This window comes from Pristis pectinata, chromosome 10 (genome assembly GCF_009764475.1).
Source record: "Pristis pectinata isolate sPriPec2 chromosome 10, sPriPec2.1.pri, whole genome shotgun sequence".
In the NCBI taxonomy this organism is placed as follows: Eukaryota; Metazoa; Chordata; class Chondrichthyes; order Rhinopristiformes; family Pristidae; genus Pristis; species Pristis pectinata.
This window is the reverse complement of record NC_067414.1, coordinates 52446508-52461049: the sequence shown is the minus strand read 5'-3', so window position 1 is coordinate 52461049 and position 14542 is coordinate 52446508. Positions and strand designations below refer to the sequence as shown.

Sequence of the window (14542 nt, the reverse complement as noted above, 5' to 3'; positions counted from 1 at the left end):
CTGCTGCAGTCACGACACTCCTCTCTTTTAAATGCAAGCTAACTTTAAGCAGTGCAGGCCAACTTTAGCTGAAACTAGTCCCCATGAACATCAGTCATTTGTTGGTGCATCTATTCAAACAACAGTACATTAGGGCTAGATACCAAAATCATCAAGATTAGCAGGGAGCGAGAAGTGGGATGCCCACTTTGCTGTCAACAGGTGTAGACTAATTGCTCATGGTGATCCTTACATCAGTTTTCTGGTTCTAGAACTTAACTCTCTACATCTGCCTGATACTGATATCCATCACAGATAGATATCACTGTGGTGTCCAGGATTACTTATTTTGATGTAAACTATTTAGTGATCAAACAGTATGGCAAAACAGATAATCAAATACATTAATTCAGACATTCAATACATGAAGCTGCTTAGTTTCATCATCCCTGGCTATTTGATCCTTATGTATGGAAGAGGAACTCATTAGAGTTGGTCATCCAAATTAAAATGTTGTACATTGCCAAAGGTTAAGAATAACAGGATTACCAACAGATGTACTACCAACTCTCACAATTAGGGATTTTTGCACAAAGGTATGGCAGTGTAGCAGTTGGCGTAACACTATTACAGCGCCAATGACCCAGGTTCAATTCCGGCCACTGTCCGTAAGGAGTTTGTGCGTTCTCCCAGCGTCTGTGTGGGTTTCTTCCCACATTCCAAAAGACGTACAGGTTAGGAAGTTGTGGGCATGCTATGTTGGCGCCGGAAGCGTGGCGACACTTGGGGGCTGCCCCCAGAACACTCCATGCAAAGATGTACATTGAAACACACAGAGAAATACATGTGACTAATAAAGATATCTTAAACTGCCTATTTCTTTTTCTATCCAAGAAAAGGCTTACCTTACTGATTAGCAGAATATGATCACCTTCCTTAATGCTAAGTTCATCAGAATTGGTTGCTTCATATGCAAAAACTGCTTTACAATACTCTCCTACAAAAACAAGTGCATAAGATAGGAATGTTAATGTAAGTTTAAATGAATTTAAAAGCAGTTAAATTTTTAAGCTTTTTAAAATTCAAAAAAATAATCAAGTCAAACATATGCTTGTAATAGGGAGTCCAACAAAAGTTCACTGGATTGATTCGTGTTAGGGGGCATTGGAGGTAAAGATTGTGACATGAGGAACGATTATGTAGATTGAACCAACCCCTTCATTCTTCTAAACTCTACACAGATGATCCAATAGACACATACAGAATTCTTAAAGAGGCTTGACAGGGAAAATGCAGGGACAAGATTTTCAACCCACCTCAAGGTAGTGGCATTGCCTCAAGGCAGTAGCATCCATCACTAAGGACCCTCACCATCCGGGACATAACCTCTGCTCATTACTACCATCGGGGAGGAGGTACAGGAGCCTGAAGACCCACACTCAACGATTCAGGAACAGCTTCTTCCCCTCTGCCATCAGATTTCTGAACTGTCCATGAATACTACCTCATTATTCCTTTTTCCTTGCACTACTTATTCAATTTATGTCTTTGCACTGCTGCCACAAAACAAATTTTGCATCATATTCTGGTTTTCTTCCAGCTAGACTGGATAGAATCCGGGATCACACTGTCAAAATCAGGGGCCAAGCACTGAAGAAAAAGAAGAAATTTCTTCACTCAGATGGTAGTGAATGTCTGGAAATGTCTACTCAAAAGGCTTGTGGAGACTCAGTCACTGAGTATATTCAAGAAAAGGTAGACAGATTTTTGAATATTACACGCATTAAGGAGTGGCCCACAGGTAAAGATCGGCATGACCCCATTGAACGGGGGAGCAGGCATGAGAGGATAAATGAGGTGCTCCTGCTTCTATTTTTTATTATTTAGAAATGTTTGGTCCCACAACTAAAAAGGGATACAGGTGGAGAATTCATTAATTCAAGGTAATTGAAAAGCAAAGTCATTGAATAAATGATTTCATATTTCTTTGAGCCATGGTTCAGTAAATACTTCAGGTAGCTTTTGCACAATTATAGGACAAATTAAGCTTGTAATATTGTCCTCCTACATTCTACAGATTCCACAGTGCATCAACACCAAATGTGTTGATTGATGGACCTTCTGTTAAGATGCACTGTGCACTACTATGGCAGGATTATCCCAAGATACTGATTTGTTTTAATATTAGATATTTTTGAGTAATTAGCCAGACCAACATCCACTGATCAACTCAGACTCCAAGACCAGCAAATAAACTACTGTTATTAAACATCCCTCCATTGACATTATTTGCAACTAGTTAATCTGAACTGTTAGAAAATTATATAACATTTAAAACATGTAGATTTAGGATATAGATTTATCTTTCTCCAGATTTAGGAATGAACCCAAACTACACTTAAAAGTTAAAAATCAGGATTATTACATTGATAAACTTCAAATTAGCAATTTGGTCGTAGGTATGTTATGTGGCCCAACAATACCAATCTGGCCCCTCTCTTCACAGATTTGGATAGAAGAGGCACTGCTGAGGAGAGGGGAAGAAAAAAAATAGTGGTATCATATTTTCTTACAACACAGGCAGAGCTATTCGACACATTGTCCATGCCGCTCTGAATGCAATCCCATCAAATGCTTCACTTATTTCCTAACTGCAATAACTAAATTGGTCCATCAGTAACTTTAGCATACTCTTTTGTTCATTATGCTCCCACCTCACTAGGACTTGAGAATTCCTGAGCTTTTAACATAACCTTTAAACTACAAAGACACCTTTTAAATCGCTTCAGCATTAAACTTGGAATTTTTTGATAAATTCACAACTTCTCCTCCACCATTCTCAATCTTTTCATATTCCTTGCAAAGTGTTCACAGAATTCCCTTCTTCACATTCATTGCTGGTCTCCATTGGCCTGGAGTTTTTTTTTAAATTTGGCAGGATCTGGACATGACTGGCAAAGTCAGCACTTATTGTCCAACATTAATTGCCCTCTTCTCCGATCTAACATGAGCCTCATCTGCTATTTACATGTTATCTTGGACCACATTGTACACCACTTTCCACAGTTGCAGATGGCACTCTTCTCCACCTCACCACCACCTCCCTCGTCCTCTCTCTCTCTATAAATTTTTGGACTGTCCACCTGAATTTTTGATAGCATTCTTCTGAAGCACCTTATGACATCTTGCAACAGTACAACTCAATGTATAAAAACAATTTACAGCTGAAACACTAACAATGCTAAAATCTGATACTCCCAACATCATTTATACAAAATAAATTGCTTTTTATGCCAGTCAAGGCTACCTAAAAATTAACGATTTAGACTACATGTTTTTCCCAATCGGAGAAAATGAAAAAAACTAACTCTTGCCCTCAACTTCAATCATCAGAAAAATTTCATTTTGCTGAACACAATTTAGTCAATTTCTCAGTTTTAAAATTCATCTGCTCGAAAATACACCAAACACATTTCACCAAGCAAAAAAAGCCCACTTGCATCTTTAATCTATTCCCACCTGGAAACTTGTAAATTTAAGGACATCCAATTCCAAAAAATCTTGACAGGAGCATTAAGTGTTTTGCATCTCACCCTGTCACAAACAAATGACAAAACACTCTTACATGTATCATTTCGACATCCAATGCTTTGCACTTGCATTCAATTTTCCTTGTTTAATGGAATCCAAACTTCACTAATTAAATCGTGAACAAGGTGCAAAAATACCAACTTATACAAGTTCAATTTAAAGATGGCAATTTTATTATGAAAAGGAGTTGGAAAACAACACTCAACTCCAAAATTTCAGCTATTCTCACACAGGCTCTAAAGTTGATAAAATATTCCAATAGCAATCTCTTAAAAAGAACTGAGCAGCAAATTATCAATTGACCACTGCAAACTAAGAAGATTAAAATTAAAATTTTCATTCCTCAATACGACAAACTACAGGCCAAGTAGCGATGTGCACGAATTTCAGGATTCTCTTTCCACGTCACATTTGCTGTAATGTATCAACACACTCTTACTTTTAATAGGGTCAGACCTGTACCTTTTTCCCCTCAAGTCTGCACATTGTTTTTAATATTCCATCTGGATAGGACAAAGAGGCAAGTAATCAGAGCAACTAAAATACACAAGTTAGGACACATCTCATTTTACCTTCAAGATTGCATTCCCCCCACTTCCCCTCCTCCCCCACCCCACCCTCCCAAAATGAACATTTGGGAGGAGATATTGAACAATTTTAATCTATTTAGTTGCACTTCAATTGGACTGTTGGCATCTGATATTAACATTCTTTTGTCCACTTAGATTTGCCAGAGCTTTTGTTCAACAACTGGAGTTTATCTGGGTATGTGCTGCTGAAACAGCCATTTCCTCCAGAGGGCAGCAGAACTACATTTTTGTGGAAAGCAGAAATAAATTGGTCCATCTCATAGACAAAAACACTTCAAATAATCAGCCAATGAGAGATCATACAATAAAATCTGCACTACACCATACACCTTTTTAGACATTGCAATTTTCCATACCAACTGATACTTCTGTTGAAAAACACGATGATGCTGGAGGAACTCAGCAGGCCAGGCAGCATCTGTGGATAAAAGCAAGCAGTCAATGTTTTGGGTCAGGACCCCCCTTCAGGGCTGAAGATAGGAAAAGGGGAAGCCCAATATATTGGAGGGAAAAGCAGAGCAGTGATAGGTGGACAAAAGAGGGGAGGCGGGGTGGACACAAGGTGGTGATAGGTAGATGCAGGTAAGAGACAGTGATGGGCAGGTGCAGAGGAGGAGGGGAGAGCAGATCCACCGGGGATGGATCAAAAGTTAAGGAAGAAAAAAAGGGAGTAGAAAAAAAAAGACAGGCTCGGACAGGGACGCTACCCTGGCCTGCTGAGTTCCTCCAGCATCATAGTGTTTTCATCTAGATTCCAGCATCTGCAGTCCTTTGTTTCTCTAGTGATACTTCTGGTGAATTTGTCAGACATTTCAGTTTGATATCTGTCCACCCAGCGCTGGCAAATTTCAAACACTGGGATCAAAATTAATTTGTAAATAGCTATTGTCATTACTGTTTCTGAACAATACCTTTATGTTTATTTTCTGGTTCATTTTTCACAGCCTCTGCATTACTTGCTGGAATGGATTGCTGTAAAGTACATAAAATTGCATGCAATTAATGAATAGGTGTAGTTCAAAGCAGCTGAAGTTACATTAAAAGATATTTTGCGAGTAGCCCAATCATTCAACACACAAGGCCACTTCAAGGAAACTGACTCAGTGGCTACTTACTCCTGGAATTGTTAAATTATTTTGGTTTATTTACTCATTCATCTTCCCTGATACAACTCAAATTAAAATTTAATAAATATTTTTGAATTCAGTACTTATCAACAACAGACACATCTGATTCAGCCTATTTACAGAGCAGCAGAGAATCTTTACTCAGTATAAGATAATTAAATGGCTTATAGTTGTTTAGCACCTGCCACTACATCACAAGGTAGTTACCATTTGTAGGAAGTGTATCTTTAGATGCATGTCTCCTTGGTTTACTGACAGCATTCAATGAAGTTTTTATGCTAACTTTCCATCATATAGATCTCAGTGTTGTCCTTAAAAAAGGATTCCCCTGATGTGGCAACAGATACTTGAAGCAGATGGTTGAAAGGACCGTTAAGATGATCAAATATGTGATTCTAACAGCAATTGCCTTCATTCTTATAAGCAAAAACTAAGAGGTAGTGGACTCAATCACAACCGACTTGGGCACAAGGAGCTCTAGACAGCAGACCTTCTGGCATTTCCACTTGGCCATTTATTTGGTTTACCCAGTGCAATCATCATAAACAATTAAGCAGTCAAGTGCAACCTTATGGTAAGGAGATAGAATACATTTTGTTTCAAAAAAGAATTTTTGTTCTCATCTGCAGGTCTAAAAATGCTTAAGTAATATCTTTGATATGTAGTCATGTATATTTCATAACTAAATGAGTCGGCCAATTTGCAAACAGCAAAGTCACGTAATCAACAATGTGACAAATAACAACTTAAATCTTTAATGTTTAACATGTCCTATGGTAATTCACAGGAACATTATCAAAGAAGCCACAAAAGGAGATATGAGAGTACGATTAAAAGCTTGGTCAAGGGGAATCTTTGAATGGGAGAGACGCACTTAGGGAGAAAATTCTAAGGCTTTGGGTCAGGAGAGTTAAAAACACAAACGCATATAATGGGGCAAAGAAACAAAATCAGGGACACTCTAGAAGCCAAAACACAAGGAAAAAAATGTTCCTGGAGGTTTAACAGGCCTGGAGGATCAGTCAAACAAACACTGCCGAAATAAATTTAACTCTGGTTAAGAACATCTGCAGAAATTCAAGATCCCCTTCAAATATCAGCATGGGATCATGATTGTTCATAAAAATAGACAGAAAAAAAAATGTTTCATTAAAAGGTTAGGACTTCAACAACACAGATCTCCCTCATTATGGCACCATATTTTAAAACCTTGATTAGAAGTTCAGATCCTGGAGAAGGATTCAAACACACAACCTTCATTTAAAATCTTTCTGAGCAAGAGATCTATGGGCCAACACCAAGCCAAGATTATAATCAATCTTATGCAACTGGGCCAGTATTTTGTTAACAAACTTTATGAAAATCCAAACTATGGTAAATGAATCAAATGAATTGACAAATGCATGCATATAAGATTTACAACAAAAGACATCACTATTTTCCACAAAATTCAATGATAGCCTCTCATTTTAAACAAACGATATTTTGCATTATGCAAACCAATTATTGTAGATAAAAGCAAAAATACTTGGCCTACCTTTTCTAATTTTTTATCCTCCAATTCAGAATTAGATAATCGTGATTTTAGTTTTACCGATCCTTCCTTAAATATATCTCCAAACCCCAAACCACGAATTTTCTTTGGTTGGGATGTTGTTCCTGTTCCTGCTGGGCTCTCATTTCCTGTAACATCTACAGGTGATGTTGGTGATGAAGGTCCTACTCCAATCAAATCCTTGATGGCCATGTCTGTTTCAATCAGGGAACCAAATATGTTTCATGTGATCACTGTTGATAATGTAACAACTTGATCTTCAAATACAGAATATACAGAAAACAAACCCTTCAGGAAATCAATTCACAAGGGTTATAACTGCATCACGTTCCAAATTATAGGACTACATATCTTTACAGGTCTTGAATTCTGCAAGCTGAGATACTCTTCACACAAGAGGACTGAACAAATTACCCACAGTGCTCAAGAAAGGAAATATCCCTTTGAGGTTGCCCCTATTATTTCGATGTGACTTTTCCCTTCTCCCACAGAATAGCTCAGCAAGGCGATGCAGTTTCACTGCTGTCGATAGAAATAAGATACAAAACTCTTAGTTTGGGGGGGGGGGTGCGGGAAAGAGAAGAGAGTGTGATGCTGGTGGAATGCATTAGCATCTTGGGGATTATCCAGTTTAAAAGACTAAATACAACACTGCAAGTTAGGTAACCTTCAGTGTTGGCAAATTCCTTGAAGGAGAATGACAAAGAACTGCACAAAGTGAAAACCCTTGCATATCATCTGAGGCTGACAGCCTGAGCACATATTTCCAAGACCAAGTTTTCTAAAACCATTAAGTTGCCTTAATAGCAACATTTGAAATTGATAGGATCACTCCATGCATCTCCTTTCAATATAACACTCCAACACACTTCAGATATACACCTAAGAGTAAATAAGTACTTGTCTACACGCAAATATGAAGAAAGCCAAATATTAACATTTTATGATTCAATACATTAAACTTTCCCAGTTACTGAACTACATAAACTACCTAATATACTGTTACTAAAAATGTCAATCAGTATCCACATTTCTTTCTCATATTTGGCCAAGTGATTTATCATCAGTTAACTATGTCTAGAAATTGACAATTTATTATTCTGGGAGCTACACAAAGTCCTGAAGTTTGCAGGATTGTTGTATTGCGACAGTTACTGAGGCTACACCCTCGCTGAACCAATGAAACTCTCGAATTTACAATCCAGGCACAGACCAAGTATGCCATAAACTTGACTTCTTGTCTTTGAAATAATGTCAGAAAGAACAGGACAACAAACCTCAACATTCTCATCTCTGGTAAACTGAATATAACACCAAGGGTTCCTCAGTAAACTCCAAAGTGCCAGCTATTGATCAGTGGGCAGCATTGTGCCTGGCCAAAAATTCTCCACTCACATAGCCAGTTTGTATTTCGTCATGAGAGAAAGAATGACAGCCACATGGAAAGAATCCTTGGAACCATATCTATACAGGACTCACCACCTTCATACTAATCTTGTTTTTTCCATAGCAACCACTTCCTAATATTCATCCTTTCTTGATACTAATGGACTGACCTTCTCTCCCATTCCACATCATCTTGCTCTTTATTCAATTAAATTTAAAAATGAAAGATATTTAGGATTCACAATAGCTCTTAATATAAAGAAAATTCTTTTCGTCCAAGGATGCTATGTTGATCTTCTTTGTGTGTGTGTGTGTGTGTGTGTGTGTGTGTGTGTGTGTGTGTGTGTGTGTGTGTGTGTGTGTGTGTGTGTGTGTGTGTGTGTGTGTGTGTGTGTGTGAGAGATATTACTGAATAGACGGAATAGAACCCATAATTTGTTCTTCCATTGAAATTAACAAAAGGAAAACCCATTCTGTTCTGCAAGAGGTGCGTGACCCTTACTGCAATGCCAGATTTGAGTTTTTTTTCTTAACATAAAAGCATTACAATTTAGTCTGTATATATAGATAGCTTCCCAGGATATCATTCCTTTAAGAATTCTGATTGTAAGTAAACCTTCACCCAAAATTAAGACAGAAAATGCTGAAAATATTCAGGAGGTTAGGCAGCACCCATGAAGAGAGAAAGCAGGTTGATGTTTCCGAAACAATTCTCCCAGGGACACTTTCTCTCTCCACAGCAATTCAGTTGTTTTTATTTCAGATTTCCAACACATCTGCAGTTTTTCAAAAACCTTTACCTGGCTCACTCAATAGTTCATTTGTTTCTCCATCTTCGTTCTGATCAATCAATTCCTTAACAAAATTTGATGGAAACAATCCAGTTTTCTCATTTAGGATTCCCTTCCACCAGCCTTCTTCCACCTACAAGATGCAAATCAGATGAAAGTCTGAGAATCTGCAAGCACAAAATGTCTGGTGTGGCAGTTAACATAACTGTTAACAAAGCAGTTAACATAACTGCTTTGCAGCTTACCTCCCAGGAACATAAAAACCAGAAGAAACTGCCAGAGAGGAATCAAATATGATCTTTCTGACCACATCAAGCACCATGTGCCGAATACCCAGACTACGAGTTAACATTTATTAAATTACTAGCTTCTTGTTTTGCAACTGTTAAGTATTCTAGATGCTGGAAGTCAAAAAACAGCATGTTGGTTACATTCAAGCTGAGCAGCCACAGACTCTTTGGAGAGAAATAATCTCAAGCAACTTCCCTTTCTTAGAGTTAAAAAAAATATTATGGAAATCAGTGGTAATATGACCCAACTGCTCTTAAGCAATATTTCTCAGCCAATCCTTACAGCAGACTTGCTCAAATTCTTGCTGGCAACTTGTGGCCAATAAGAAAATTCCACATCACCAGTTCCCAGAGCAGAGAAGAACCAATAAAGATCAGCTCAGAATATACTGCCTCTAGCAATTCAAAAAGTTCTGTCTTGCCTCCAAAAAAATTGCTATATGCACAAGTATGAAGCTTATACCTACCATAAAAAGGCGATCATAATCTCTCTTAAGCCCTTTTATTGTTCTTATCACCTCATTTCTCTCCCCACCTTCAAAACATATTTCAAACAATACAAAATGCGATTTGATCCACCTGTGTGCATGATGCAATATTTCAGCTCAGTACATCTTGCCAACAGTAAGAGACCATATAATTTATTTTCCCAACTACCCACGAAATGGTCGCACCAGTATTGTGACTATTTTACACTGCAAGTAACCTAACACAGAAGCTTCATTTTACAAATTTAACTGCAGAATTTGGTCACTTTGTGAGCCATGACAACAACTGCTCATCCGAACAAGCTAGACAAGGGGTGTTAACATACCATGGTGCTTGTGCATTAAGGCCGCCATGATGCATCTAGACTTGCTGGGGAAAATTAGTGTGACACTTGCTCGTCATTTGTGTGTCTGTCCGCTTCTCACCATCAGCCCACACCAGTGGCTCATGATAATGCATGAAAGAGAGTCAAAGTGAGTAAGCCTTCCTCCCTCACTACACAGAAACTCCAACAGCAAATTCTCCGTTGCATCCCCACAAGGCACCAGATGGAAACTGAGGCCCTCGCAAATAAACCCATTTGCCCTTGGTATCTTGGTAAAAGAAGGTAGAGGGAAGGAAACCTTGACAAAAAACTCAGAGGAGTCCAAAGGCAAATTGATGACCAACAAGGTCATCTTTCTGCAACACCTGCATCCAAGCCAGTACCAAAGTCCTTTGGGTACAACTGGGAAGGTCCAGGAGGGAGCTCTGATATTTGGGTGGCCCAAGGTCTCCATAAACACTGTCCGAGCCTACAGCCCGGTGAGAATATTCCAATATGCAGCGCAATAAGGTGGCCTGAAAAACAGTATTCACGATTGGTTGGCCCAACTTGAATGGCATTGAGAATGGAACCAAAAAACTGCCCCTGACAGGAGGGGGGTTGGTGGGAAGAACCACTGCACCACAGTCTGCTGTCACCATAAACCAGGCAGCCCCCAACTAGCAAAAGGCTGATCCAACACAGCCTAAGCTTCAAGTTTTACTCAACAAGTGAACTGAATTAATTGCACTAGGCAAATAAATAAGATGCAAGATAGAATTCTGTTAAGTGGATTACTTTGGGCCTAGCTGAGGAGTTCATCTCTGCTGGGGAAGGAGTTCAGAAGAAACACATGAACACATGACCAACGAGTGCACGGTAGTGTAGTGGTTAATGTAATGCTATTACAGCGCCAGCGACACTGGTTCAATTCCGGCTGCTGTCTGTAAGGAGTTTGTACGTTCTCCCTGTGACTGCGTGGGTTTCCTCCGGGTGCTCCAGTTTCCTCCCACATACCAAAGACTTACGGGTTAGGAAGTTGTGGGCATGCTATGTTGGCGCCAGAAGCGAGACAACACTCACGGGCTGCCCACAGAACACACTACGCAAAAGATGCATTTCGCTGTGTGTTTCAATGTACATGTGACTCAAAGATATCTCATCTTAACTGCTCTGTGAAAGAACTGATAAATGCCTTTCAACCCAGAAGGGATCAGTTAGCTCATGAACCTACATACTCCCTACACTACTCTACCACAGATGAAAGATTAGTTCTTAAAGGAGCCAAACACTGCATTAGCAAAATTCCCAAAATATAAAATCCAATTACAGCAATGCAAAAATGAGGCAAACCATAAGACATAGACCATTCATCTCAAAGACATCACAACAAAGGAACCTAATGAAAACAGACAATTTGAGCTTTATTTCTGTCACAAGCTCTGTGTAACTATTATTTTCAGAACAAACCATGCCATAAGGTGCCTTGAAGACATCCCACATCAGAACACTAAGTCTACTGGGATCTGATCTTGACTAGGTGTGACTTTCTTAACAGCATTTGAAACACATGAAATTGATAGAGCAGTCATCGTGCACAGTTTATTCTTAGGATGTGACCAGTGAAGCTTCTCTATTTAAAGCAGAAAGGCCATCCTTAAATCAACATCAACCACACTGCCTTTCTGGATAAGAACAGTTCATCGATTTCAACGTGTTCCCATTCTCTTCAGCATTCCCATTGCTTTCTTTGGCTTCCCTACTGTTTCAAATTGGCTTTATTGCTAGTTGATGGAACCTACTGAGATGACATCCAACATAACGTGGCTTTCCTTTACAGCTTAACCCTTTGCAGAGCTAACTATTTAAGCTGTTACAATTACCTTTAGAGCAAGGTATGCAAATCATGGCATTAGCAACATGCAGCTATGGTATTGTATTACTGTACAAATCTGAATCCCTCATTGCTCTCTCGATGCCTCCTCCAAGTGACGTTCATAATTGAGGATTCATCAGCTGAGGGAGAGCAGCCAATGAGAATCATAAGGTTTCATTGTTCTGATTGACCTGATGCCTTGAGATTCATGGGATGAGAAGTATATGTTGAGGACACAAAGGGCACTATGTACCACTGTGATGCCACTAATAGTGGGTCTGCCTTGTCAGTGGCATACTTATAGGGAAAGCAACAACACTGAGCTAGCATAACAGTAATAGAGGAAAAGCAAAATTATGATTCAATTTCCATTGCTAAATATTTAATTACTTCCAAGCACATGGATGCTTGAGAAATCATTGTTGAAAAGCAGGTTAAAAAATTAAAAGAATTCCTAGCAGCTTCTTGATTTGACTTGCAACAAAACAGTTTCCTGTCCCAGCTTCAGTAGAAGCATAAAAGTATTATAAATGCACTAATAAGCAATGTTTATATATTGGCTTTATATGTTCTGGTCCTGGGATGGAGATGAACCCATGGCCTCCTAATTCAGGACAGATAGAAGATGACATGATATCTGGAGCAACACACCAAGTGCTGAGATGATGTCTAGAGTTTCCTTTCCACTCAAATAGCCCATTTCACACAAGTGTACCATTGCTCCAGCTAGCCATAAACACAAGCAAATCTTTCCAATTTTTCATTTCCTCATGAGAACATTAATTGACCTTGCCAAATGAATTAGTAAATTGTGAATGTAGATTAGTAACCATGTCCTATAACTACATAACTATAAGTTCTGGGTCATTGTACAATTAATATTTCAATGCCTAAAACCAGCTTTGTCTCCTTTCTATTCAAATCCATATTTGGAAAATACCAACTGTCCTCCCAAAAGGAAGGCTTATCAAAAACAAATATTAGCAGAAATTCTTGAACCAGTTTGGCAGCATTCAACCTTGCCAAATACCTAAAAATAGTTGTAACATAATAGACTTGAGAATTAAGTTCAATTAAAATAAAAGCACAAGGTTTTTCCCCTTCGGCTATCTACAATATACAGTATGTGGGTGGTAGACAAAAGAAATATAGATTGTGCATTTCTCTCTATGAAACGGACCTTAAGCTACATTTAAACATTGCACAGAACAGTCAACAGGCTTTCAATTGGCAAAAATATCTTACCTCTTCAATTATTTCTATGACATCTCCAGTTTTTATTTCCAATTCATCCTCATTTTGGGGTATGTAATCAAAAGTTGCTTCACAATGTCGCTTTTTCGATCTTCCTGTTGGGATTGACACACAGAAATTATATTTAATATTGTCTGAAAAGATTCAATGTTGCTCAGCATAACTTACTGTAATAGCAACTTGAGCCTAAAATTCTTCTCAGAATCTAATCAACCTTCTTGGGAAAACTGGCACTGAATAATAGCAATTTGACATTTGAATCAGCAGTACAATGCTTAAATCGTACTTTTCTAACTACAAAAATGTGTTTACAAAACCTATTTTTGAATTGTGTTATCTAATTTTAAAGGCAGTAATATGCCAGATCAATCAAAATAACAGTTAAATTGAGCAAACACCTGCTAATGTTTTAATCTAAAAGTTCAGCACTTTGAATATCACTAATGGGTGAATTTTGTAAATGCTTCTAACAGCTTTAGATCCTAACTTAATTCTACTTTCAAAAAAAAGCTCTGAAGTTCTTTTTGTTCAAAAATATTTCAAAGGCAACATCATATCTTCACTAATTAACTATGCCTCAACTTTAAAATAGTTTTTTGCCGAATAGATTTTTTTTAGTAACAGCACAACTATTTGGTAACCAAGAGAAATCCAAACAGCAGTAAAAGTTCGTTTATTGTTGTCATAGGCATACATACACAGGGTATAAGTGCCATAAAAATTAGCTTTTTGCAGCAGCAGCACAGGACATTACAAGACAGAGACAAACACAAGTTTAACAAATTATACATAACTTGTACGTGCTGACATCACTAATTTTAATTAACGCGGTTACGAATGGTGAAATCCCATGCAATCAAACAATAAATCTGAAGTACAGAATCAACACCACCTGCCTCTTGACTTTATTCTAAATTACTTTGAAGAGTACATGAAAGACTCCACAACAGGAGATTCTTTTATAAAGCAAAACCACACTATATAAAATGTTACTGCACTGATGCTCAAATACAATGTCAGATATTCCTGGGACTACTTTTCTTAAAATTTTATGGCTAAACATTTTCATTGGCAAAAGTAATCTTGCACTGAGACCAGCACAGCACTGGGCCAAATCTTGCTGGCACTCAGCCACTGAAACAGAAACAGATTTCCCTGCAGGCAATGTCAATGCACATGTACAGGGCTTGCTGATAAATTCACAAAGCTAAATCTGACAGTTCAAACTTCAGCTAAACTCCACACAAGTCTCATGACTCACTGGGAAATGTATGTGTCGCACAAAAAACAAAATTTGTTTAGTCTGTCAC

At 38.3% G+C, this 14542-nt stretch overlaps 1 protein-coding gene across 2 annotated transcripts in view; it reads right to left on the bottom strand.

Annotated features, from left to right (window-relative positions):
• cd2ap (CD2-associated protein) overlaps window positions 1–14542 on the bottom strand; it is a 144094-nt gene that overhangs the window by 47064 nt on the left and 82488 nt on the right. For both annotated transcript variants that reach the window (XM_052025172.1, XM_052025173.1), the window contains exons 4-8: window positions 13224–13327; window positions 9029–9152; window positions 6825–7036; window positions 5072–5132; window positions 885–976 (exon numbers count right to left, since the gene is read on the bottom strand). In XM_052025172.1, the coding sequence (XP_051881132.1) occupies window positions 885–976; window positions 5072–5132; window positions 6825–7036; window positions 9029–9152; window positions 13224–13327 (593 nt within the window). The remainder of the gene's footprint in view (window positions 1–884; window positions 977–5071; window positions 5133–6824; window positions 7037–9028; window positions 9153–13223; window positions 13328–14542) is intronic.